Source organism: Chaetodon auriga, chromosome 21 (genome assembly GCF_051107435.1).
Source record: "Chaetodon auriga isolate fChaAug3 chromosome 21, fChaAug3.hap1, whole genome shotgun sequence".
In the NCBI taxonomy this organism is placed as follows: Eukaryota; Metazoa; Chordata; class Actinopteri; order Chaetodontiformes; family Chaetodontidae; genus Chaetodon; species Chaetodon auriga.
In genome coordinates this window covers 5,994,087-6,019,818 of record NC_135094.1, presented here as the reverse complement: position 1 = coordinate 6,019,818, position 25,732 = coordinate 5,994,087, and the positions used below count along the sequence as shown (strand labels likewise).

At 44.3% G+C, this 25,732-nt stretch overlaps 1 protein-coding gene across 6 annotated transcripts in view; it reads right to left on the bottom strand.

Annotated features, from left to right (window-relative positions):
* dnajc13 (DnaJ heat shock protein family (Hsp40) member C13) overlaps nucleotides 1-24,828 on the bottom strand; it is a 28,470-nt gene extending 3,642 nt beyond the window's left edge. For 2 of the 6 annotated variants that reach the window (XM_076761310.1, XM_076761306.1), the window contains exons 1-51: nucleotides 23,807-23,933; nucleotides 21,486-21,566; nucleotides 16,265-16,340; nucleotides 15,813-15,962; nucleotides 15,321-15,362; nucleotides 15,024-15,224; nucleotides 14,721-14,927; nucleotides 14,183-14,278; nucleotides 13,832-13,923; nucleotides 13,450-13,616; nucleotides 12,544-12,623; nucleotides 12,280-12,449; nucleotides 12,140-12,172; nucleotides 11,307-11,406; nucleotides 11,038-11,145; nucleotides 10,711-10,866; nucleotides 10,556-10,612; nucleotides 10,346-10,467; nucleotides 10,136-10,211; nucleotides 9,843-9,938; nucleotides 9,609-9,749; nucleotides 8,715-8,732; nucleotides 7,727-7,809; nucleotides 7,480-7,633; nucleotides 7,247-7,350; nucleotides 6,988-7,147; nucleotides 6,823-6,885; nucleotides 6,620-6,721; nucleotides 6,364-6,468; nucleotides 5,871-6,073; nucleotides 5,662-5,746; nucleotides 5,400-5,554; nucleotides 5,241-5,286; nucleotides 4,999-5,153; nucleotides 4,719-4,920; nucleotides 4,501-4,616; nucleotides 4,254-4,332; nucleotides 4,030-4,165; nucleotides 3,733-3,917; nucleotides 3,571-3,645; nucleotides 3,356-3,475; nucleotides 2,640-3,035; nucleotides 2,447-2,560; nucleotides 2,099-2,215; nucleotides 1,670-1,847; nucleotides 1,492-1,583; nucleotides 1,309-1,408; nucleotides 1,123-1,197; nucleotides 911-1,023; nucleotides 200-369; nucleotides 49-91 (exon numbers count right to left, since the gene is read on the bottom strand). In XM_076761310.1, the coding sequence (XP_076617425.1) occupies nucleotides 49-91; nucleotides 200-369; nucleotides 911-1,023; nucleotides 1,123-1,197; nucleotides 1,309-1,408; nucleotides 1,492-1,583; nucleotides 1,670-1,847; nucleotides 2,099-2,215; nucleotides 2,447-2,560; nucleotides 2,640-3,035; nucleotides 3,356-3,475; nucleotides 3,571-3,645; nucleotides 3,733-3,917; nucleotides 4,030-4,165; nucleotides 4,254-4,332; nucleotides 4,501-4,616; nucleotides 4,719-4,920; nucleotides 4,999-5,153; nucleotides 5,241-5,286; nucleotides 5,400-5,554; nucleotides 5,662-5,746; nucleotides 5,871-6,073; nucleotides 6,364-6,468; nucleotides 6,620-6,721; nucleotides 6,823-6,885; nucleotides 6,988-7,147; nucleotides 7,247-7,350; nucleotides 7,480-7,633; nucleotides 7,727-7,809; nucleotides 8,715-8,732; nucleotides 9,609-9,749; nucleotides 9,843-9,938; nucleotides 10,136-10,211; nucleotides 10,346-10,467; nucleotides 10,556-10,612; nucleotides 10,711-10,866; nucleotides 11,038-11,145; nucleotides 11,307-11,406; nucleotides 12,140-12,172; nucleotides 12,280-12,449; nucleotides 12,544-12,623; nucleotides 13,450-13,616; nucleotides 13,832-13,923; nucleotides 14,183-14,278; nucleotides 14,721-14,927; nucleotides 15,024-15,224; nucleotides 15,321-15,362; nucleotides 15,813-15,962; nucleotides 16,265-16,340; nucleotides 21,486-21,566; nucleotides 23,807-23,931 (6,120 nt within the window). In that variant the 5' untranslated portion in view covers nucleotides 23,932-23,933. Of the gene's footprint in view, nucleotides 1-48; nucleotides 92-199; nucleotides 370-910; nucleotides 1,024-1,122; nucleotides 1,198-1,308; nucleotides 1,409-1,491; nucleotides 1,584-1,669; nucleotides 1,848-2,098; nucleotides 2,216-2,446; nucleotides 2,561-2,639; nucleotides 3,036-3,355; nucleotides 3,476-3,570; nucleotides 3,646-3,732; nucleotides 3,918-4,029; nucleotides 4,166-4,253; nucleotides 4,333-4,500; nucleotides 4,617-4,718; nucleotides 4,921-4,998; nucleotides 5,154-5,240; nucleotides 5,287-5,399; nucleotides 5,555-5,661; nucleotides 5,747-5,870; nucleotides 6,074-6,363; nucleotides 6,469-6,619; nucleotides 6,722-6,822; nucleotides 6,886-6,987; nucleotides 7,148-7,246; nucleotides 7,351-7,479; nucleotides 7,634-7,726; nucleotides 7,810-8,714; nucleotides 8,733-9,608; nucleotides 9,750-9,842; nucleotides 9,939-10,135; nucleotides 10,212-10,345; nucleotides 10,468-10,555; nucleotides 10,613-10,710; nucleotides 10,867-11,037; nucleotides 11,146-11,306; nucleotides 11,407-12,139; nucleotides 12,173-12,279; nucleotides 12,450-12,543; nucleotides 12,624-13,449; nucleotides 13,617-13,831; nucleotides 13,924-14,182; nucleotides 14,279-14,720; nucleotides 14,928-15,023; nucleotides 15,225-15,320; nucleotides 15,363-15,812; nucleotides 15,963-16,264; nucleotides 16,341-21,485; nucleotides 21,567-23,806; nucleotides 23,934-24,671 lie in introns of those variants that run through there. The other 4 variants (XM_076761311.1, XM_076761307.1, XM_076761308.1 and 1 more) reach the window with 4 other exon arrangements.
* Between the last annotated feature and the right edge of the window lie 904 nt (nucleotides 24,829-25,732).

The following is a 25,732-nucleotide window of genomic DNA, read 5'->3' as shown; positions in this document are numbered from 1 at the left end:
TCAAAACATGTTACTGTCTTACACTGAGTTAGGTATTACTGCACTTACTTTCCAGTTCACATCAGGATTATCCTTCTGTTGTTTAAAGTGCCTGGAAAAATTTAAGAGAGTAACGATCATATTAGAAAGTAAGGATAGAATATTTCACACTTGACTAATCAATCAGTAACTAGAGTATTGAACTGGGCTCTTGTCATACTCGAGCATCATCTCCCGCACTGTGGTGGACACTCTCTCCCTTGAGTTGTCATTCCAGATGAGTTCAGGGTTCTCGTGCGTTCCCTCAAAAATGTGCACTGCTGCCTCGGCGTTGTCTCGCATGGCGTCCATGAACACACCAGGGAGGAAACGCATCAGCGTTAGACGCACCTGGCAGAGAAGAAACCATGAGCATGATTATGAATGTGAGACTGCAAAAGAGTCGGGATGCGGTGCAAAACTCGCTCAGTGAAACAGAATGTGATGATTAGTTATTGTCTACAGAGACAAAATATTCAATGTTTGACCTCATCAGATTCATTGATTGGACAGAAGCAACTAAAGACTGGGAAAGATGTGGAATGCTCCAAAAACACCTGTTTGGATCATTCCACAGGTAAACAGGTTCATTGGTAACAGGTGAGAGTATCATGATTGGGTATGAAAGGGGCATTGTGGAAAGGCTCAGTGGTAGGATGGATGGATGATTGGATAAAGGATATTACTACATGGGCTCAAGTACACTTTTTAAAACTGTTTGCAATGACAGTACTCTGTTTTCTCTGGAATTTCCCCTCACGGGACTAATAAAGGAATATTGAATTTATTTAGATTTTACAGAGCGTCCCAACGTTTTTGGAATCCGGGTTGTATGATGCACGATAACCAACAAAGACAGCAGTCATTCCGTTCTCTGTCTGTCCAGACTGACCTTTGGCCCGACCAGCTTGTCTGAGGTCATCTTGGAGAAGAGCTCTGCAGTCTGCGTGCGAACCTGGGGATGCGTGCAGTTACAGAAAAGGTCGAGCAAGTAGATCAGAGCACCTGGGGAACAAAGAGATCAGCGTGAGCATCCGTGCGCTCAGAATCCTCATAAATATGGAGCAGCCTTCAGAAAAAAACAAAACGTAGAATTGCACTGACCTTTGGCCATAGCCTCTTTGACTATCTTTGTGTTAGAAGTCAGAGCATGCAAAGTTTCCAGCACCATTTGCCTGCCTGAATGACACAAAAAACATGACAGTCCAAAATTACAACACAGTAAATACAGAGAAGGCAGCCAAGAGCACAAATGGTGAACCAGTGACTTCTGCTTTGTTTTGTTCTTACTGGAGGGGAGCGAGTGGAGCAGCAGCAGGAGGTTGGGCAACACCAGCGACTCGGCAATGTTGCTAACGCATTCTTGGTTTGACGTGACTGTGTTCACAACCTGCAGAGGAAACCAGCGTGACTAAAATGCAGGGAAGGACATATTTCAATCACAGTGACTAGATCAGGACCAAGAATCTCTACCTCCAACACCAGCTGCTGTACTCTGCCAGCTCCGTGAACCCGCAACAACGAGAAGAGCAGTTTGAAATGGCCGATGCACTCTGACTCCGAACCTGAAATTATACACAGAGAGCTGCTTAGCAGAGAAGAAACACCTCAACGTCAGGTCAGCCGAGCTGGAGCAAGTGTCGCATCTCACCAGGGTTGTTCTTGATGACATTGCGGAGAGCCTCTAACGCCATCTCAGCGAAACGGAGCCTCTCAGCGTGCTGTTGGGACTCCACCTTGTTACTCTGACTCATGGCCAGTAATGTGTGGAGGTACTGGGCCTGGGAGCCTACGTAGTCCAGCAGACTGGCTGCAAATGCTTTAGGGTACTAAAACCAGAGACGGTAAAACATATTATAGCATCACAACAGGTTTAAAGTCGATTTAATGCTGACAATAAACCAAATGGACTATTACATGTGGGACGACAGTGGGGTTTTAGTCAATGATCAAATGTAGTTCGTGCTTTATTCCATATAAAGACAGAGGACTGATGCAAAAGGTCAAACAATAAAAAAGTTGACTGAATGTGGCCGTAACACTTGTTGCAATCTTCTTGTAATCTTGATCTTCTACTCACCTCAAGAGGAAAGGTTGGTTGCTCGTTGTAGACTCGGACAAAGATCTCTCCAACTATGAGCTCTTTGCTGTGGTCACTAAAAATAAATTCTGCACCGAAGCTTTTGTCATTCTCTCCCTACAAAGAGACCATAGAGAGGACGCATGAGTAACTCTGACACAGCTTATCAATAATATCTACGGTACAAGCTAATATCACCATATGGCATTAGCTTATATAAACAATCAAACAACTATTTCTATGTTTCATGTGTATCACTTGTGTTTTAAATCCATCTTATACCTGAACTGAAGCTTGAAAAACATATTTAACACATAAAGTTTGGAGGGAAAAAAATGTCATGCCTACCCTCTTGATGTTTCCTTCCTGCTGACCCTCCAGGAACTCCAGCAGCTCGGCTCGTGTTCCATTGTTCCAGATCAAGTACGGGTTCTCCGAGTTACTATTCAGCAGCTTCAGCACCTAAATGCACAAGCGGCACGTTCAGTTTGCCGTTGGGGTTTATGTTTGTCAATGATTTGAATCCACCTGTGCAACGTACCTCAGCAGGAGATCCTGTCGCCAGCTTCCTTGAGATGTACGGTGTCAGCATGGCTGCTAAGCTCTTGCGGATGGTGGGGTTCTCTGGAGGGGTTCCCTCGATGCCATTGGTCTCTGAAACAGGGTTGTTCCCGTCCGGGCTGTGCGGTGTCTGTGCGTAGCCCCCCAGACGGCTGAGGGCTACCAGGCTGAGCTTGGCCAGGCTGTTTGCCACTTCCTGTTGGTTTGTCTCCTGGCTAGTCTGAACGCCGCTCTCCTCCAGGGTGTAGTCGTAGTTGAAGAGGTGGACCAGCAGGTGCCACAGCACACCAGCGTGGTACAGATGGGTTTGTAGGAAGAAATCCACAGCGAAGGAGCTCACGCACTGGACTGCCAGGGCGGCGGTTTTTGGTAGACCCTGAGTGGAGGCAAGAGAGAGAACATGAATGAAGGCTGAGAGAAATGCATCTTTGTAAATACTTCAGGAGGCTGACAAGTTTAAAGCTAAAGGTGCTACATGTAGCATCTGAATACTGCTAAATAACTAGCAGATGATGAGACAACAAACAAGCAAGATGACTGTTTAATCTGCATTTTGTCCAAATGCAGGATGGAGCATTTTTATTCTCTTCAGTAAAGCAAAACAGGAAATCTTCTTTTCCTGAAACTGCAGGCTCTAAAATCTGTAATCTCTGTAATTACAGACAGAAAACACAACAGTAGGCTTTAGATTCTCACCTTTCCATAGAACAAGATGTGACAGAGGTCCCTGATGATATTGGGCAGTTCGATGATCTTTTCCCTGCATTCCTCAAACTGGGCTGCGACACTGTAGCACTTACAGATGTGCCCGCACACCTGTGGCACATTAAAGAGGAAAGAACTCACTACTTATCTGTAGAGAAGAAGGTGACTACAGGTGAATAAAGACTCAGTGCTTGGTGATAATTTACCTGTACAGCCATGTCATCGGGCTTGCTGGATGCAGTTAACACAGCAACACACCGAGAAAGAGCCTCCAACAGCACCTGATTAAATACAACAATTTATCATTTATTCCCCATTCACATGTACGTGACTGGTTAAAATTAGTGGATTTGTGAAGGTGTGTTTACCTCAATGCCGTTGTCGCGGCGCAGCTCCTCTGCGTTCAGGGCCGAGCAGTTGACGGTGTGAAAGGCCAGTTCAACAGCAGCGGGGAGGAGAGGGGAGGTCTTGGAGAAGAGCTGATCATCCTCTGTTTCCATTGTGATGGTTTTGATCAGCATGGGGTAACCGGCGTATTTGTAAGGTTCCAGTTCTGTTTATAGACAATGAGGAGGTCAGAGGAGCAGCGGTTAAAAGCTGGTTAGTAAGATGTGACTGAACTCGTGCCAGAAAACACCAAAAGCACAGAGGAGCCATGTGCACACCTTGTTTGTGTCGGTTGAACAGGATGCTCTGAGTTTTGAGGATGAGGATGATGTTTTCTGGGTCGGGGCCGTCCAGGATTCTTGCGGATTTTGTGCAAAGGAACTCGTAGGCTTTGTTGACTTTCTCAAACATGTCCTGAAAGATAAAGTTGAAATGAAATCTGTGGATAAATCTTTGCAAACTCTTACATACATATGATGTCAGTAAGGGTCGAAACACGTACTCTGCCCTCGGGGTTCTTGTCGGGATGGTACTTCTGCGCCAGTCTGAAGTAAGCTTTCCTGATTTTACTCTCCTCATGCCTGAAGACAGAAACACCAACATTTCTTGAGTCCTGCTGTCGAACTCCACATTATCCAACATTTATTCTTCAGCTATCGCCCACATCCCACCCACTCCTACTCCATGTTTATTGCTACCAATCAATAAAGACGATTCAGGACATGAGACAAATAACAAATGCCACTCACTGTCCTTGTCCTTGGGGGAGGTTGAGGACTTCATATGCGTCATCTACAGACATAGATGGAGGCTTTTTCTCCACCTCCCTCTTCCAGGCTTCAAGAGTGTCTTTTAGCAGCTTCACCTGTTGGGATAATGATGGTGGATCAGTATTAAAAGACAGCTTTCTTTAAAAATACAAGCAGGACATTGATGAGGAAGCACAAAGAAACAATAAGTGACATACAGGATCTCGGATGGGCCAGTTGGGGAAGCGGGTGGTGTCACACAGATGTCTGAGGTAGTAAATGTTGCAGAAGAGCTCGTTGTCCAGCTGAGGGAAGCTGATGACGGGGATAGGGCAGTACTGGTAGAGGGCCCGCGTGTTGCTCTGCAGCCTGGGGCTGAAATCAGCTACGTGGGCTGCAATCTTCTCGATCATCATCCGCCTGAAACACAGTTCAAAGACAATCTGTTAAAAATTCAACAAACCACACTAATTAGACATGATAGAGACTGATATCTACCTCATCTCGCTGCTCCAAATGGCCTCAGGTGTGTCAAATTCTCCAAGGAATATCTCTGAGATGCGCTCCGCCTCATAGTTCTCCAGGTAACACACCATGGCCTCAGGCAGCACCGGACCCAGAACGCTCCGCTGCACTATGTCCTGACCTTTAGACTGTGGAGGAGGCACAGACAAATGTTATGTTTAACAGGATTTACAAGACACAATCTTTGATAATTTACAAGGGAAAATCAACTTTACCTCCTCTGATTTGAAGGCTTGTTTCAGATGTGTGTACTTCAGGAACCTAAGGAAAGCACAAAGCCTCAGAGGTCAATATCAACATACTGACTGCTCCTCATCCACAGATCTCTGTGGGAGTAACTTAGCATGTTAAGATGTTCATGCGCATGTTTTCACCTTGCGACAGGAAGCACGTTGGAGCCCGTGTACATCATGATGAAGAAGAAGACTCCAGTTAAATAGAGGCGCTGCAGATTAGGGTTGTCCTGCATCACCAGGTACAGAACGTTTGCGACCTTTTCCACCAGGATGGGGTCAAAGGTCAACAGCAGCTGGAGTAGACAAAGACAAATATGTCATTTTATTGACTTCAGCAATTCCTCCAGTGCATGTGGCGACACTGTATAGACAAAAAGTTTGATTCAGACTGTGTGATTACCTGAACAATGTGCGGGAGGCAGGCGTTGTCACTGATCAACCTCTTGATCTTCGGTAAAGGACGTATAATGGCATTATCTTGGTCCCTGAGTACAAAGTAAATCAGTGTGTTACAGTCATGGCCTGCTGGTTTAACGTTTCAAACAAAAATCATCACACAGACTGCATTATTTAATGGAATGACACAGAGGTATTCTCTGCTACGCCCACCTGCTGGGGTAGTAGGAGCACATGGTGATGAGCATGTTAAGTATTAGTGTAGCCAGGTCGGACTCATTCATCACTGCCTGTCCAGTGGCCAGGAGGCACCATTTTAGCTGCGGGATGGCCTGCAGGGGACGCCAACCGTCCATCCCCTGAGCCCAGCAGCGGGTCTTCGCTGTCAGGACGCCTGTGCTCCAAAACTCCTGCATCTGGAGAAAGAAAAGCAAAAACACAGCACAAAGATGAGTCGGGGTGGTTGCTGCAAAAGAAAGTGAAAAGAGAAGCAGAAAAATAAATCAAGAGACCAAAATGAAAGAAGAAACACTGCAGTAACTCAAGAGGTTTCCTCTACATGACATCAAATTACATTAACTGGCCAATTTACTCTAAATAATAAAGACATGATGATCATAAAAAACAGGGCCTGTACAAACAAGATGTTATCAGATTTATGATGGGCCTTTTCTCCATGAAAACCGGACATTCTAAGATCACTTACCTCCTCAAAACTGAAAGGTCCTCTTCTTTCCTTGTCTGCGTTACCGAAGTACCACTCTTTCTCACTCTCCCTCTTCATGTCCGGTGCTGCCTCCAGCACGTTGCTCTGTGGAAATGAACAAGACCTCTGTGTGACACTCCAGACAGATTCAGATTTCACTCAAGGCTCACAGTTTAATTAACTCTGATCTACGGCTCAGAGAATCACAACACAGCCATTCTTTTCATGTAATATCACTCAAAAGGTATGTTCTCACCTGTAGGGGCACAGTAGCTCTGCTGGTATGCAGATGGGCCAAGGTGAGCAGATCCACCAGGATGCGTACTCCGTTGGAGTCCATCACCTCCTTCACGTTTTTCTGCAGAGCAAAAAACAAATTACTCCTCAAGACACAGAGATAGAAATGTGGGTTAAATGAAAAGGAAATTCTGAGGGGAACTGTTGATTTTAATAGCTTGCCTTGTTGAGAATGAGTTTATTGAGGAAGAGGATGAGTCTGTCTCTTTCCAGTTTGTCTGTGCACTGTAACCACGGGAGAGTAATTCAGGATTAATGAACAGACATAAAAAGACTTCTATCACCGTTATAACTATATAAGTTCTTCCAGTGACACTTGGTACTCACCCGGTCGAGCATGCCCACAATGTATTTTGTGTCCGTGAACGGGCCGATCTCCTCGGAGCACTTCCCATAAACTATAGCGAGCGCCTGCAGGCACAGGCACTTCATCGTGACTTTGGGTGTAAGCAGAAAGCGATGGTAGAGTTCGTTGAAGAACTCGTATCTAAGAGCAAAGAGAGGGAGAAAGAAGCATGAGTCATCTTTTAGGATTGAGCGCACGCTGATAAAATCAGTGCAGTTGGTCGTTGTACTGCAGACTTACGATCTCTTGATGGCGTTCGATTCTTCGTTTTCATCCTCCTCAAGCAGCAGACGCAAGTAATAATCCCCGATCTTTATCTCATCTGAAAGGCACTCATATTTCACCTGCAAATAAGAAAAGAGGCACACCGTATTTTTTTAGAAACAGCTGTATTTCTCAGTGGGATTCACAGATACATCACGGTTTACCGGTCAGGCAGTACCGAGTGTCACACACTGCCGCTGAGCACTGACCTCAAACTCCTGGTGGTTCCAGGAGATGACGGAGGCATTGCCAAGCTCGCGGTCTACGCTGAAGGCGCGCATCTCCCCCTCCAGAGCATCTCGCAGCTCCTCCCTCGTCTTCAGGTTCCAGATGAGGTTGGAGCGAGCGTGATCGAGCTGGAATCTTGAGAGAAGAGAGGAGCAGGTGAGAATGAAGGGCATAAAAAGTGGTTTTGAGCTTGTTATATGCATCGAAGGTTGGAAAAAGCAAGAAGACCTGTAGTAGAAAAGCTCCCAGTTGACTTCAATCTTTATTCTCTGCCGTCTCTTCCTCAGGATGACGGGCTTTTGGTTTGGGTTCTGAGAACGAACAAAAGTCAGCTTGTCATTATTCACCGCACTCAATACTTGGTCCTTTTTCAGCTTATGGCATAAAGACAGTTGGGAGGTTGAAATGGCAACAACATGAGCAACACGTCGCACAAACAGAACACCAGAAATGAAATTAAAAGAACCAGTGTGCATGACAATGCAACACAGAACGGTTTTCAGAAGGGAGAAAGTCAGATATTAGAACAGTGAGACAAAAATAAAAACACCCACAAACAATGTCATCGTCGCACAGACACAGAAATGAAGGTAATGACACACAAGAACCAAGATGGGATCCTAACACGAGGTCTGTTCTGTAATTCTTTGCATAATTAGGAGGAAAGTTCTCATAAATCTGTTGATTTCGGCTGCAAAGATGACGTTCCACCTCAAGCCTTGTAACCTCACAGCGCTCTTAACTTACTACTTGCTAGGTTAACATTTTTTCTGTCTTTGGCTCCATAAAGTAATGCAGCAAATTTCCTGCATAATGGAAACTGGTGTGAGCTGCAGTGTAAAACAGTGTTTCAGAGGCCTTACAAGCTGCCTGGCAAAGGTCCTTCTGTTTATGGTAATTACTCAATGTGGTCATTATTTATGGATGACAAAACACCACAGGTACTTTGAACATGTCCTCTGCTGGCAGCAGGACATGAACAGACGTGTTTAAATCTATGCTTTTACTCTCCACTAGAAAGTATTTTATTGTCTTTTATTTGGTTCCTTGCATCTATTTGAAGACATGCATGGAAACCGCTTGGCGATGATAACAGGCCATCGCCCGGCTGAATGAAAAAAAAAAAAAAAAAAAATACACTGAAGAAAAATGGTTTGGTGAAGAGACAGAACATGGAAAGAAACCAGAATGGATCCCATTGGTCAGTCCTACTTACCAGGTTATTTCTGTCCTGCTGCATTGTTTGACAGCAGAGAAACCACACAAGACAAGGGGAGGGTGGGGCAGAGACAACACAGAGAGATTATTGTTCCTCGGATCAAACAGATGAGTCGAAACAAAAAGGATCACAGGTCATGAGATGTCCTCATGCTACAGAGCTGTCACTCAATGCTTCAGATTTGTCAGCAGCTACTACCTACTGAATTGCTAGCGACAAATATACGTGGAGCATGTGGCGCTAACATGAAAGGATGTGATTGGGGAATATTCAGTGAAAGCAAGCCAACTGAAACACGGAGGCGATCAGCCAGAAAGGGTAGAGAGGGAAGCCCGGTGAGTTTCAGGTGAACTCAGATTTGACAATATAATTAATGTAAAAGCAGGTTTGATTTCAGGTTTGTAGAAACATCAAGGCAGCAGTTTTATTAAACAGTACAGACGACCAGCAGAGGCATCCTAACATCCCAACAGACGTATTCTTTAAAAGAACAGCGAACTTTGTCACATTCAGACACACCTGCAATGGAAAACTTCTGTTAGAGCTAAAGAAAAATGTAAGTTAAACAGTAAAGAAAATGTGCAGAAGCAGTTGGTACAGCAAATATGCAAGAAACAGAAAAATGAAACATGGCTGCGTCTTGACATGTACGGCTTCCCCGAGGCCAGGCAGCATCAGAGCGGGCAGCGCTCTTCATGCAAAATAACAGCAGCAGCTGGAAAGTGCGTTACTGAGTTTGGACCTGGATTCTGCAGCAGGGCTCAGCATCAGCAGGAGGAGCAACAGAAAGAGACACCTGAGCACAGAGAGTCAGCAGCAGCAGCAGCTTGTCTGATAGACAGCAGGTAAAACCACCCCTCAGTCCCCGTGTAGAGGAAGATAAAGCCTCACCTCCTTCTGGGCTATGCCCATTTTATCTCTCCAGTGCATCAACACGAGATCAGCCTTCTCCTTGGCGAACTTCTCCACCTCTTTGGCTGCTTTTCCTGCTATCCGCTGCCACTCGGGCACCTTGTTTCGATTTAGCTGGTCCTGTGGGAAACAAATATAAAACAACAATTACAGATGAATAGAAAGAGAAGAATACTTTCTTGCTGAGCTGACGTGATGTGTTTGTCCAGATACCGTGGCGATTTTCAAGTTGTCACGGATGTGCATTCTGTCCACATCTTTCTCTGGGACTGAGTCAGGACTGTCCAGGTAAGCCAGCAGGCCTGTGGGCTAAGAGGGAAAAAGACACAGTGAAATGGTTCAAGACTTAATACATGGTGCCTCAGCTGCCAGCTGCTGGCACTGGCATCCACCCTGGAGTACTTAGCCTGTATCAGTATCATTAAACTAATAGCTTATGCCATGAATGTTGGACAGGAATCAAGTATTTGTTTAAGAGTCTGAATGGAGCTCGTTTGTAGCCTTACCAGTATCCTCTTCAGGAGGTTCATGGCAACAGGGTTCTCTGCTGTCCACAGGCCCACGAGGTGACGACTCAGCTGCCTGATAAAGAAAATTCTCAGATGAGCAGCTGAGCCAGTTATTAACTGACGCTTTTCCTCTGCTACATACAAAGAGTGTTTTTCTGGATAAGATCAATGATTGCATGTGAGAGTGTGGACTTATTGAGACTGGACCTGTTGGTGAGCATTCGCTGGTCAGCGCTGATGGTGAACAAAGAAGTGTGTAGGTGCCTTGGAAGAGCACCTTCACTCAAGGCCAGCTCCTGCATCTTGGTGGCTATTTCCTTGTCTCCCTCCTAAATTCAATAGTAACAGGTTGGTTATCATCATAAAGCACTAACGATCATGAAATTATTGACACTGTAAACTCACTGAAAGGCTTACCTCAATAATGGCCTTCATCACCAGGCCTGCTCCCTTTACTATCGCCATAGACGGATGCTACAGATAAGGACGACTTATTCAATACACAAGCATCCACTGAATTTATATCATTCGTATTTCTACCACGATTAGGGCGGACAGGTCAAGTTGACTACCTGGAAGAGTTTGAACAACGTGCGTCCATTGGAGGCAACCATCTCAAGCAGCATGTCAAACTGCTGCCCCTCTGTGGTTTCACTGTAGGGGGCGCAGAGGGCAAACGTTAAGAAGTCCAGTAAGGAGCTGATGACCAAAGCTCCTGTTCCATGGTCCTGGAAAAAAAAAATGAATGACACCTAAGATTTTGGATACATAAATGGTTAAACATCATGCTTGTAGGTTTATGACACCATACGACAACAGCTTCTGTGATGAAACCTCAACCTCCTCATTCCCCTGAGCTCAGATTTCCACCATCTTACTGACAATAAAAAGACATGTACCACATTAGTGATGAATTTTTCGAGGAGGTTTTCCAGGAACTTCTTGGAGGACAGCAGAGAGGCCTTGTTCAGCTGCTCCTGTCTCAGGTCATAGTCATCGTGCATGGGCTGCAGAGAAACATGAAAGAAAAGGCATAATGACGCTGATACAGCCAAACAGACAGATACCAGTTTTCTCCAGAATCCAAGCTCGGATGCGTTTATTATGTCAAATGTCTAATATTTATGAATGGATTTGGTTGAGGTCAAGTTATTGAGGAGATACTTACACACATAAGGGCACAGAGCATGTCTACAGCAGCATGTGTCACACCGTTGTTGTTCCGTTTTAAAGCTTTTACCGTCTTTACTCCCAACTTTTCCCTGAATCTGGGACACACAAACACGCATTCACAGATTTACCAACACCACTGAAGCGAGCGTGCCTTGAAAACGTTGAGGGAAATAAGAACAGAATATAAAACCACAAGAAATACTGTATTATATAAAGAGGTCTGGGGTTGGATACACAAAGAATTCATTGCTTCAGAGGTGGCTTGCTGTTTCCTTTGCTCATAACGTGTCACATCTTCCACTGAACTGCAGAGTGGAACAATATGAAAGAGGCTTTCCTTAAAGCCAAAATAAACCATTTATCTATTTATAGTGATCGGTGTCTTGTGTTTGAGTGAGGAGAAACGCCAAGCTGCTCTCACAATGAATCTTTCAGGAAAACCAATTACAGCTCATTTGCTTCACAGGAACAAATAAATAGTAAATACAGGTCCTCTCATACATCTCAGTGACCCGGAGAGACTACGAGGTTCTTAAACATCTTAATGTACAGAAACATAAAGGATAGAATGAGCAAAGCGGATAGGGACAAAAATAAAGAGTATGAGAAGGCAAGAATGAAAGGTCAAGACAAATCCAGGCAGACAGCCCGACTGAGTGACATAACCTCCCCTCTGAAGCGCCCGTCTAAAAGCCTGAGATGAAAGCAGAAAAAAGATAAAAGGGGAGAAGGCCGATCGACAGACGGCTAAGAAAAGACTCCGGAAAAGAACAAGAAGGGTGAGAAAGGGGTAAAAGGGCAGACTGAGATGTATGGATTCATATTTACGTTGCATCTGTGCCTCCAGACCCTTGACCAGACCTTGGAATGACAGAGCATGCCTGTTACCAGCAGCTCAACGAAAGGTACGCTTTAAACTAAAGAAATAAAAGCAGGAGGGTGAAGTGAGGTAACTGCTGCATTCTTACTTAGGCAGCTGGGTGAAAGCCTGGAAGCCAGCCTTGGAGGCCACCAGGCGTCGAATGGCCTGGAAATGGCTCTCCAGCTCCGAGTTAAGAGCCGGCAGCTCGGCCTCCTGGGATAAAAGAGCCAGGATGGCGTTGTTGATGAGCTTCTCTTTGTTCTCGGAGAAAAGACCCTGAAGAGAAAGAAGAGATAAAGACGGGGAAATGAGTGAATCCTACTCGGGCAAGTGAACGGACGAAAATCACACAGGACGTGAACACACTCACATCTTGGGTTACTGCATGCAGCACTCCACTGTAGGATATGTTGGCGTTGAATCTGAACACTGCATCTGCAAAGTTTCCATCTGAGCAGAGGAAGGAGGGGTGAAACAATTAAAAGAATATATGAGTCTACAGCCACATTAGTGGCTCAGCGACACTGGACTTAGGCACAACAGAGCCCCAGTTTGAACCTCAGGTACTTCCATTTTATCCCAGTCACACAGCTAAACCACATAAAGACATTTGACTCCTCTTAGCATCTAGATGAAAGTTGCACAATAAAAACAGATTTCTAACCTGCTACCAAGCGTGCAGATTGAAAATGCTCAATTTGTACAACATGAACCACAACAAAAAGTTTAATTATCAGTTGTATTGGTATATAGTCTTTCCAATATCCTACATTTCCAGATAAAATAACTCATTAATATGTTGTTTGCATTTCACAAACAGAACAATTACATATGTTGTTTCCAGCTACCTGGATTAAGAAGCAAATACACAACTTAATTGGTTTTTCTTACAACAACTTAGCTCAGCTCTGTGACTCGAGTGCGATGGTAATACATGAGGCACAAAGTGGGTGCTGTGATGTAAATGCTAATGTTAGCATGCCAACATGCTCACAATTACCATGCTGATGTTTAGCAGGTATTATGTTTACCGTCTCATTTTAGCATGTTAGCATGCTATTATTTCACAAATTACAAGTACAGACGCACAGCTGAGGCTGGAGGGAGTGTCATTAGTATTTCACACAAACTGGAATGTTGATCTAATGGTGGTGCTGGATGAGAAGTTACAGAAACACTAAAATCAACAGGTTTCAACCTCTGGGGAGCATAAATGTATAGTATAAAAATCCAATTCAAGTTCATGAATCTCAGGAGATGAAGGGCTTGGACTCACTAGGAGGTGCTGCCAGGAATTTGAGATGCAAACTCTCCACCTCCTCATCCACGGGCATGCTCAGCAGGCCCCATCTTTGCCCTCGCTGCGTGGGGGCCATCTTGACGCACACATCCCTGTTGCCTGATGCACGGACTCCATCGAGCAGGCTGGCTAACAGCGAGTCCCTACAGACAAACAGACACCGTTAAACGCATCACGAGCGGGCACATGGTCACAGGAAAGAGTTAAGGATGTGCAGCAGACTGATGCACATGGGGAAATTACTCATCTTGTAAATATGGTAAACAGCACTGAAAAATGTCAAATGTGAGAGGCCAAAAACACAAACATTTACAAAGCCACAGGGCCATAAAGAAGAGCGAATGAGTTACATCTGTACCTTTCCGTGGAGGAAAACTTCCTGATCTGACCTCTGATGAATTCGACTGTAAACACCTGAGGGTTGTCTACATCACAGATGAGAGCAAATACCTGAAGGGAGACGAGACAGAAGACAAGAGCGAGGAAAAACAGAGGGAGTGTTTACTCATATCACACTGACTCGAGTGCTTTCATCCAAGCTGTTAGCGTGCGGCGATGCAATTCATACATAATGAAAACAAAGACAGGCAGTTCATTTAGCAATTATCCTCACAGGAGCGCAACACAGAGAGAACAAAATGACTAGAGTGTTAACATTTCAGCCTGAAATTTTCATGACTTGGTGTCGCTTCAGTTTCTGAGTGCTCACCTCTCCGAAGGGTTTGATGGTGACTATGTTGTATGAAGCTGGGTCTCTCTCCACGAGACATGTCTCCGTCAAGGCCAGTATACGCTTCACAGGCTCCTGAGGAAAGGCAGCACAAAGATGAGTCAGAACAAAAGCAAAAAAATAAATAAATATGCAGTACTTCAAAAAAGACATAATCACAACCAGTTGATTACCATAAGATATTTTCCATGGGACAAGATTCTGTCACATAATTTGCTAATTTTCAATATACAGAGAGACAGATTTATCAGGGCTTCTGGTTGGTTCCTCGGCTTTTTGAGTCATGACTTTCAGATCTTGTGAATGCAAAAATTATGTGAAATTAAGACCTTTTTTGAAATTAGAAACAAAGTTATGGAAGCTCATTTCCACCAATATGATGAAAATGAGAAGATCCTGTAAGTCATTATAATGGACCCCCTCAACAATCTGTCAATGGAGTCCTGGTGGGCCCCTGGACCTCACTTTGAGAACCACACACCACAGAGGGGGACAGGGAGAAGCAGAGTTTTCTAACCGGGTGTCGGGGGGTGATCTTCTGCACCACGAACTCGGCCAGTGACGTGATGCTCTCGTCCGAGCTGTACTTCCCCAACCTGTCCGTCACGAAGTTCTCGAAGGTCAGGGCCTCCTTCCTCAGTCGTAGCATGATGCCGATGAAGTTCCCAGCATGCTCGATGGCGCTGCGGATGATCTCATCCCGGTGCTCCGAGGCAAACAGATGCTGAGCGAAAGAGGCGATGGGAGAAGGGAGGGAAGGGAAAAATTAATTTTGTAAAGACAACACATAACAGCATACACACAACCCGTGAACACATACCAGCCTGCTGAAGCCCCCATAAAGGATGCAGAATCCCCCCTGGTAATCAGAGACCTCGACGAAGCCCTCCACATTACGATAGTCATAGGAACACACCACCCGGTTGGTGTGCGGGTCGATCTGGTCGATGCCGCCCGGCGTCACCTCTAAACTCACAGACTTCCGTGTGTCGCTCCAGTGGTGCTTGTAGCAGTTGTAACGCTGTTCAGCACACGTGATGTTAGACATTTTGGCATCACCACAGTGACAAACAAACACTCAAACGGATGATTTTTATTCATAGATCTCAGTACTCACCCTGCCTGTTATCTTTCCCTCTGAAAACTCTGTTCTGAACCTCTGTGAATAAGAAACGGAGAGAGACAAAGTCAGCTGTAAAATCATCCCTGTGTGACACTTATGAAGTATCGTTTTCATTGCAAAATTAGAACAATATGTTTAATTTGAGGGGAAATACCCGCCTTTGTTGTGGTTTCAAACCACCTCAGCATAATGAGTTTATTTCAACACAGCAACAAACTATCTGCTGATTCACATTTGTCGTGAACAACTACAGTGAGTCAAAGGGCCTGAGATCTGTAAGCACTGCATTCCCGAAAGCTGCGCTGCACATTATGTGACTTTGCTGCAGCTTGTTTTCAGACAACACAGCAAAATCTGCAGCTATGACACAACCAGAAAGGCATGGAGAAGCCACATGCAAGACCACTTCTGAGACCCTTTAAAGAAATACGTTTATGGAGGTTTAGGCATTGTGAAGTGCTGGCAGCTACGAGCGTTCGCCCTCACCAGTGCTTCTGTGAGCAGCTCTGTCCGGTGCTCTGTGGAGAACTTGAGCGTTTCGGACTTCTTGCCGCTGCCTTTGCGGAATGTGAGGTTGAACTCTGTTCCCTGACCTCTTCCTACCGGACCGATACCACAGATGTCTCCATAAGGCCACTGGTACCAACAACACACAGACAGAAACACAGTGTTAGAGTCGCACACATAAAGTCTGAACATGACAAAAGATGTTATGGTAACATTGTACTTTAAACACCCCCTGTTTAGCATTTATAAGCAGTATTCAACCACTTCCTAATTGCTTTTTTAACACCTTATTATGTGCTTGTACTGTAAGCAATAGATGTGTTTATTAATGTATTTGTAGCACATCCCTGCCAGGCACTGATAGCTACAGCGAAGAGGGACTTCCTGAATGACAATGGCATTCTTCTTCAACAGGCTGCACACATACTGACCTGATTTGTTACTTCTAGCGTGGTAGGGTTGTACGTGGTAATGCCATGCGTCCCCACTGAGAAGACTCGCTTGTACCTGGAACACAGAGATGAGTCAGAAGCGCAGCCTACCCATCACCAACACCTCCAACAGCACGGGCAGTCACATAACGCTAGCAGCGAATGTGGGAAAGAGGCTGTGGCAACCTTTCAAACATGTGAGGGTTAGCTGAAGCAAGACTAACAGATCAATTTCACCCTGACAACTCTGAGCATCACTCTAACAACTTGTGATCTCAAGATTTCCAATGAACATAAAGCTTGCATCAGATGGAGGGTGTGGTGGTGTGAGAGGAAAAGGTCCATTTGCAAACCCCTTATAGCCCCTCTGTCAGCTAACGATGAGTAAAAGGACAGGTGACATCACTGTGGCTCCGTTAACTGATGATATCATCCACATGCAGCTTTATCATGTCAGTTTCCAGACATATTTATGAGGTGATGGTTGAGATAAGGCGCAAACAGGGTGAAAAGATGATGAGAAAAGCTCATTGCTTTCAAAGCTGCAGTCGCAGACAGTTAGCTGGTTTGACAGTGATAAACATGCAGCCTTAATTCTCACAGTCGCCGATCAGCATGTCATCCCAGACTGAAGCAAATGCAGCTGTGATGTCTGAATGTCTACGCGTTAGACACAGCCATTACTGCTCTGGGATTTTCTCTTCTTTCTCTACATTTGCTGCATTAGATCTCGTAACGATTTCAAAATGAAAGGGTGCAACTTATCGTACGTTAGCAGCTCTGAGTCACTCTGACACAGAAACAGCTAATACTAATTCATTGGAACTGCTCTGAGAGTGGTGCCTTCTCACATAGTAGGAAGGAAGTGTGAACTTCTATTTTGCCCATCTTTCTGCATGTTACGCTGAGTGAATGTATGAGTGCGTGAGTGTACGAGCAGGCGAGCACGCTGCGTGGTTTGACAACAGTTTCAGTTGGCATGTTTGCCTAATTCATAACAAAATGGGTCATGGGAGGGTTTGGTAAAAGAAATGTACAAAACAGAGTTAGGTTTGGGTTTAAGGATGGAGTCTTAAAGAGTTAAAAGCGTGGGTTTATTTGTATATGGTACACATGCATAGTCATCTATGTACAGCTTGTTCTTTTAGCACCTCTATAGCACTGTTTGGCTGCACACTGAACATGCTGACTTGGCTCCTTTCTCTCTCACACATCCTCATTAGGGCTGGACGACATTAAGACGTCTAGAACTGACTGGCTAGTTCTATCCAGAAAAAAAAAAAAAAAAAAAAAAAAAGAGTAACAGGAAGTCAAATTGAGAGGTTACTTCCACATTATGCATCCGTACTTGTGTACAGAGGACAAGACTAACATAAACAGACAGGACAGGCAGTGGCCTGAGGCGAGGCTGAAGTAAAATATTAGGTCAAGGCACATCCCACAGTCAGTCTCCATCGCCCTCCACAATTATATGGACGTCCTGTCCTTTTCGTGCACCTTCCCCATCAGAAAGCCTGCACAAATGTTTCGTTTTGTTCTAACCGTCTCTCCGGTTTCCGTCTCAACATTCTCTCAGGCCAAAAACGTCTGAGACCAGGACTCTGTCCTGATCTCAGGGTGCTGTCTCACGACACATTTTGACCTTGGTGTTAAGAGGCTGGCTTAACCGGGTGTCAGCACAAACCTTGTTAATTATTCATCCCCTGTGGGGTGATTTTTTTCCTTAATTCTATCTCAGGACACAGACAATATCCAACCCTCTCTGTCCAGGGTGTGTTTAAAAGGCTAACCATGAATCACATTTTTACTGCACGCCTCTACCTGAGCACAAAAGACGGCCAAGATTTTGCATACGTTTGGGAAATTTGCCACAGTTGTGATCAGTTTGTATTATGCAGTTTACACCACAGATAATGTCTGTGATAAATAACAGGCTCCTCTTCGTTCAGTCGTACTGTCCAATATGTCTTTAGATCTTTTCCTTCCACTTCCAGGGTTTCATAATGTATCATATTAAGCAACTTCCTGTTCCTGACTGAACCCTCTCAACAACTGCCTCTACTCTTTAAATAAAAACTCTCACAAAGAAGACTGAGCTGAAGATTTGTCTGACAACATACAAAGCTGGGACAACACCACATATTCCCCCGTACAAGACTAAGCAAACACTCGATTTCAGACATGCAAAGAGTGGTCTAGGCCCACAATGATGGGAACAAATGACTGAAAATCTTACAAAAGATAGTCAAATCACAGCTGACGGACTGGTAAAAGTGCGAGTGAAAAATATACCTCTGGAGCAGCTAGGCTTCCTTATTACTGGAAGAACAACATAGAGAAGTGTGAAGGCGCTCAAAGGAGATTCAAAGGAGACTATGATTCGATGAAAAAGTGTAGATAAGCTCTGTGCTTGAAAGTCAGACCCCTTAAATGACACAGTAAACTCAATCTGAGTTGAAAATCATGCAAATGCCGCCAGTAAGACCACACAGAGACAAATCTAATATTCTCTGCAAGTTAGAGTCACAAGACTTGAATTAAAGACGATCATGAGCACAGACAGGCGGGAAATGCAGCTGCAGCATTAAAGCAACCCTGCAACAGTTACGGTCTGCTGTGATTAGTTACAGTTCTTGGAGAAGTTGGCACATCAAGTGAAAATACTCACAGTTCACAGGACAAAAGTTCACTTTTGGGAACGTGTTCTAGACTCACAGTGAAGAGCTGAGCTCCTCTCATCTGTGGCACACTAACTGTTTGAGTCTGAGATGATCCTGAAACAGTTTGCTCGATCTAAGGCCATGCTTAATTCAACTATCAGACATTTTGCTTTGGATTAGTGTGGTACTTAAGTCCGAATCGGGCTTGCCGTTAGCCAGCAAATACTTTTTTACTGGGAAAATCTGTTGAAGTCGGAGATATTTAATTCTCTATGGTCAATGTCTGGTGAAAATAAGGTTAGATGTGAAAATATTCTGCCTCTACACGTCGTTTTCCCCGCTGCCTCTCTGATGTCCGCCCTCCCTCTCACTCCTCCTCTAACTCAGTGAATTAAGGGTGCTGCTGGAACAGTGGAAAGATGAACCATGAAGGTGTTGGTTAGTTGTATTTTGTTTCTGTCGAGTTTGACTGAAGTGTGTGTGATAAAATTAGGGTTTCTGTAAATGGAGTCTGGTAGCTTTGGCGAGAGCGATATAGCAGATGTTTCTGGTAAAACCAAAAGTATCTTACTATTTAACAAAAAAATCTATATCTGCAGGGATCATTTCCATAATGTTGACACTTAGAATAACAATGTGAGCCTGTCAGCAGCAAAAACCTTGAGTGGATTTACACTGGTGTGCAAACACCTGCAGGGAATACATTGCAACACGTTGTGCGGCTGCAGGTTGCAGCGCTCTCACTCAGCGCTGAACCAACTTCAAAAGTTGTCCCTATTAGTCACTTGGACACAAAAACCTGGGAAAATATAGTCCATTAACACAGATAATAGTCTGGGACACTGAAATCTTCCAGGACACATGGGCCGACACAAACCCTGGTTTGGTGAAAATCAAACTGGAGAATTAGTTTTCATGATTTACTACCCTCTGAAGACAAAAGTAGCTCACAGTATCTGAGGTTGGTATGAAGCAAAAAGAAAGAGGATATCCTGACATGACATGACCTGATAAAGCTGTGTGTGACTTGTACCCTTTTCATATGAGACTGCTGTAAAAACTAGCTGGCTGCCAACATTGGGACACTTTCACTGTTGAACCACAGAGTTACATAAAACAAGCTCAGAGTAAAATTTCATTTTCATTTCTCTCTGCTCACGTGCTCTCTCATGGCTGCCCACTCCGTCTTCGGAGATTCAAATAAATGACCTTCAAATGTTCATTTAGATAAATTAAGTTTCAGTCCCTCATCCATGTTCAACCCAGGTCAGGAGGAGGTTCACAGACCAAGGCCGGCTTGTGTGCATTCGCTCAGATCAACCATCGACGTGGGTTTAAACTGCGTCATTGTGCTGTTCTGAATGGGGTTTCGGCCTCCTCTGTCCACCGCACATGCATCAACACTCCCCTCAGACGGACACTTCAGGAAGCATTAGCAGGATGAAGCTCTGATGATGGCTAATGCTCTGCAGGCCTGCTTAAGTTACCCAAGTCAATGGCAGGCCTTAATGGGACAAAGACATTTAGAGAACAGGTATTGGTAATGTGATCCCACTGACTCACAGCTCAAACTGGAACTCATCCATCCTTTAGCTTTGAGGGCCACCGAGTATCTACGCCAAGTCCCACCTTGTTTTAGGCCTATCGCGGCTTAAATGATTAACTTTACATCTATAAACTGAAAACAAACAGACTCTCTACGCGCTGATAGAATTCAGACATGTAATACGTTTGATCAGTAGGTGATCGCAGACCTTGGGACGGTGTGCTGGGCTCATTCTCCTGTAATGTTCTGTACAAATTCACATCTGCTCTTCTCTCAACACCATCGAATCGTGTTACAATAAGGTCGCAGCTTCACCCGACACATACTGTACACACACAACAGTGCAAACAATCCCTTCGTGTTGTAAATTAAATTCACAGAACGGGAAGATTGAGGAACAAAATCAAACTAAATTACAGAGTGCATAAAAAATATCAACCTTGTGATTTATTATACGGAAGATAGTACGTGAGAGATTTACCTCGTCTCCCACAGTGTCCGTATCTTGTGACGAACAACTACTGTACTAAAATATCAGGTTACTCTACTACACTGTACTGCATGTTGTCCTATCCCTTCTCAAGATGTAATACAGTGTTTATGAAAATCTATTTACACAAAGCAAGTAAAACGTAGGCTGAAAGCTACTGAAACTGTTATGAAAATATAAAGAGACAGAAGAAGGAAAATGATTAATATCTGAACCCTTAGGTCAAGTTTCTGTATCCATACAGCACACAAATGTCAGTGTGTCACTACAATGTCACTTCAAACATCAGGGACTGCTGACTGCGGTCTGCATACCTACTATCCTTGGCTAAGATAAGGAAGTCAACACAATGGAAGCACTGAGTCAGGATTTCAGGATTTTCCCAAACTGTCTTTAGTTTGGTGATAAAGGGAAACGTTGAGGTAAATGCTGCCTAACAAACCAAGACAAAAACATTGCTGAACACAGAATGCACCCAGCCCTGAAATCCTTTTGGTGGGGTTAAAAATCAAGCTGTGGTCTTACTTTCCCCTCCAGGAGTGTTTGGTGGTGTAGAAACAGGCCAGGTCTTTGTTCTCTTTGACGACATTCATCTTTTCACAGGACCTACAAAACAAAACAGAAGAAACATTTTTATGACTGGGATCAAAAACGGCGCCTTTGCACATCCTCAACACAGAAACAGATTCAGAAAATAAACCGGTGGAAGGTCTTCATTTGAGCATTACTTGAGGGAGTGCTATATTTTTAGTTGAATGACAACCTGTGTCTCGGTCAATGTGAGCTCTGTACGAAGTCACCAAATAATTTGCACCTTTAGATCAAGTTTAACACACATTGCAATATATTGCCACACACACTTCACACAGTCATTCAACATTTTGCAGCTCGAAGGGAGAGACTCCCATCAGACACTCCCTTAGCCATACAACGAATACAGACTGAAGAGTGATTATGTAACGACAGTGCAGCCAATCGCTCCATGACAGACGGATTGTTCACTGTCATTACCTCTGCTGTGACCACAGAATCGCTGCATCTGGTAGCACATGACTTCCAGTTTATCATAAACCAGTCTTCCTTAATACCCTCACACTCTCCCACGTGTGTGCTTTTTCACAGGCCCCATTTTAAAGGCGGCAACTACTGGGATAAAACCTTTTCAGCGAAACAGAGAGGAAGTGAAGCTCTTTCATTTCAGCCTGATATCATAAGCACAAAAACAACACAACAGTGCACCAGTGGAGCATGTGTCAATAAAGTCTGGTGCAAAGACAGTGTGGCCTATTGATCGCTTTGGATAAACAGGGGTTAGGCATACAGTTACAACCCAGTGCCTCATTTGAATGAAAAATCCTTGTGACTTAACCTTTAAGACAGCTAGAGACTCTCAAACCTGGACAACAGATTAACTTGGATCCTTGTTTTTGTAACTAAATCTGAAGTGTTCCCTGTTTCAGCTAGGACAAAACCCAAAGCTTTGCTAAGATGGTGAGGAGTGACACTTTGTGACAGAAACAAATTAGAGATAATGGCATCAAAGACAAACAAGTCAACAAATCAGAATAGAGCATATGGAGGGAATAACTGCCTCTCCCCTCCTTAACGCAGTAATTTGCTTGCGGCTGCACAGTGACAAGGGGAACCTGTGTCAGCACTCTGCCAGTATCCTGGAAAAATCTGACTCCGGTTTTCCTTCCTCTCCATTTCAGTGTGCAACTGAAGCAGGGAGCAGCAAAATAGCCACAAATGATGGAATCCACCATTCACCAAGGGGACAACTGTGTGGTGTTCAAAGAACTCAAGACGCAAATACAAGCTGTTTTCAGAAGCCACAACACTCCACGAGGGTCTTTAGAAATTAGCCAGTTTCAGCATTTCGATAATTGATGCTTGTACTGGGGAAACAAAGGTGCAAGGAACAGTCCAGGGCCAAGTTTTGCATAAACAGTTTTCTTTTTCAAACATGCATTCATGGAGCTGCATAATGAATCAAATCCAAAGCGGGGGGCTGATGGAACGCACAATAGGAGATGTTAGCAGCAAGCAGCGCACAGCGTGCTCTTTGCTGCTGCAGAGGGCAGTGCAATTTTTATTATATTACTGTGAGGAGTGTGTGCTGTGATGAGTGTAAAAAAAAAAAAAAAAGGAAGACCAGGGCAGATTCCAGGATTGAGTCATGTGATTACCCCTCCCAGGTTTTCCTGCCCGTATGCAGATCAATAGCCAATTATTCATGGGCCAGCCATCCTTGACAGAGTTTAGCAAAAAAGAAAAAAGCCAACAGGAGGACTGTGACGTAAACATAAATGGAACCAGGCCCAAAGTAGAGCACACAATATTTACATGATAACTTGTTCCAGACAGGTCCCACCACTTTTCAGAAACTTTAACACAGCTTTTGCCAATATAACTGACAGTCTGTAGAATCCTATAGCATATACTCGCTTCAACCAAGCAGCACCTCTAATGGGACTGTACCAAACCTTTTCATGGGACCCATCTCAAGACCTGAACACAGACGACAGAATACAGTCAACTGCCTCGGAGATACCGACTGACTAAACTACAGCCACAGGTTATGTCATGACAATTACTATTTAACACTGTTCAAACAGCTCTTTCGCTCTGCCTATTCTTTTTTCTACACTGTCTCTCACAGCTGTTGCACAAAAAAATTGGATCACCTGTTTCCTTCTGAAAGGCATGTAGAAAAGGAAACTGCTTCAGCATCAGTGCAGGTACAAGGGTCGAGCTATCGTGTCATTACATCATTATATGGCCCTAATCATTTTTCACTCCTATCTCCAGTTACAACTATGTTGAATATAAAGCTTTCACCATACCTGGACCGACAGGACTGTGAGAAGTACAATAAAATGAGCCAAACCAGAGCATTGGCCACTAAGATGAAAAATCCACAGGAGGCATCTGGACCTTCAGAGTCAAATGTTTGACATGGCCTTGACATGGACAGACAACATAACGCGTAATATCATGCTGGTTTCTGCATTGTGGTTTTCTTCTTGAAAGTTTTTTTCTGCACTGAAGACATGTTGCAATGTCCTCCCATTATTTGCCAATTCCATGAAGCAATCCCTCTACCAAGACGAGAACTTTGGGGTCAGGAACTTACTCCACTTCATCTTATGTGGTTGTCTAAGGGTTTCAAGAACCGCTTGCTTGCAAACCAGAATAAACTTGCTGTTTTTTTTTTACATGTGACTTTAGATTAAAAAAAAAAAAAGTACGATAAAAACAATGTATTAAAACAGCTAAAGGCGATTCTTAAGTCTATTTGGGGATGTGCGCTGGCTCCCGATCTGCCTAGTAAATCCATGACGAGCAGCATTAACGTTACCTGGCTCTCAAGCGTTTAGCCAAACTCTACTTCATTGCAGCGGGCCTACACGGGTAACTGTGCGGCTAAAAACAAGCACGACAGGACCGTTTGAGCGATGTCGACGCTATAGCTCCACCTAACTCGAACAAAAGACAGTCCGGACACGTCTGTTATGAGTATATGTTTGCCAAATGCAGAAGAGGGGCTGTGGCAGGCTAATGTTGGGTTAGCCACAAGCTACAGGCTAACTAGCACATCCCTCAGGTTTAGGGGGAGAGCTAGCTAGTCGCATTAGCAGCGGGGTTCAATCAAGCAAACATGGAGAAGATGGCTTGAAGACAGTGGCAGGTGGTAACGGGCGCTTTTACCTGTAATATCGCTAGCGGGTGTTATTCGTAGATGTCCCTCAGCCCCCCACCCTCCTCTGACTGCGGCCGGTGCTTCTCAGTTTTCCCACTCTGATGCTGAAGGTGCTCAGTAACGGCGTACTCCCCCCAACAGCGCTCAGGACGCTGCCATATTCCTGATACCAGAAGTGGGCTACTGCGCATGCGTGAGGCCTGCCTGTCATGCGGCTGTCAGCTGATTGGTTTGTCGGGACGCGGAATTATTCAGATACCTGACTCTAGATCGGTTTTTGTTCTTTTTCTTCAGTGTGTTTTATTGATACATATAGTCGAAACTGACCTCTGAACAGTTTATTGTCTCTGACTTGTGCGGACTGGGTTTGGTAGTAAAATCCTCTTGCCGTTTGGCTTCTTTTGAAACTAAGGAGTCATTCATCGACAGTTTAAAAACCGGGCAGTTTGCACCGCATATATTTGCGGTCAAATATAGACTAATCTTGGCAATGATTAGATTTTGACAGTCACCCTGCTGAAAAGGACTTTCTAAGTTATCTTTGTGACTTGATCCGATGAAATGGAAACTGAACGACACATTTGTCTATTTCTACATTTGCGTCTCTGCACGTTTTGCTTTTTGACATCTTAAAGGACGTTTTTGCAGCTTTCCAGGTATCCATAGCCTGTTGGGTAAAACGATATACTTAATAAGTAAGATTATTATGCCCTCTAGGGACACTGCACCCCCAATGCAGCACTAACTCTGGTCAGGGTAAAGTTCAGTCTACAGTGTTTGTCAAGTTTAAAAAGCAACATGAAGACTGCGACCAGGACAAAAAATTAACTGGCCGGCCACACACACACACACACACACACACACACACACACACACACACACACACACGCACACGCAGGTGCATACACAAATCTGTGCTATCAAGGTGGGAAAAAAAGTGATTTCAAAGTTATCAAGGTCTTTCATTTATAAACACTTTACAGAATTAATTTCCAGAGTTAGTAACTCTCAGTTACTTGCAAACAAAACGAGTACACACAACTTAAGTAATTATATATAAGTGATTGTA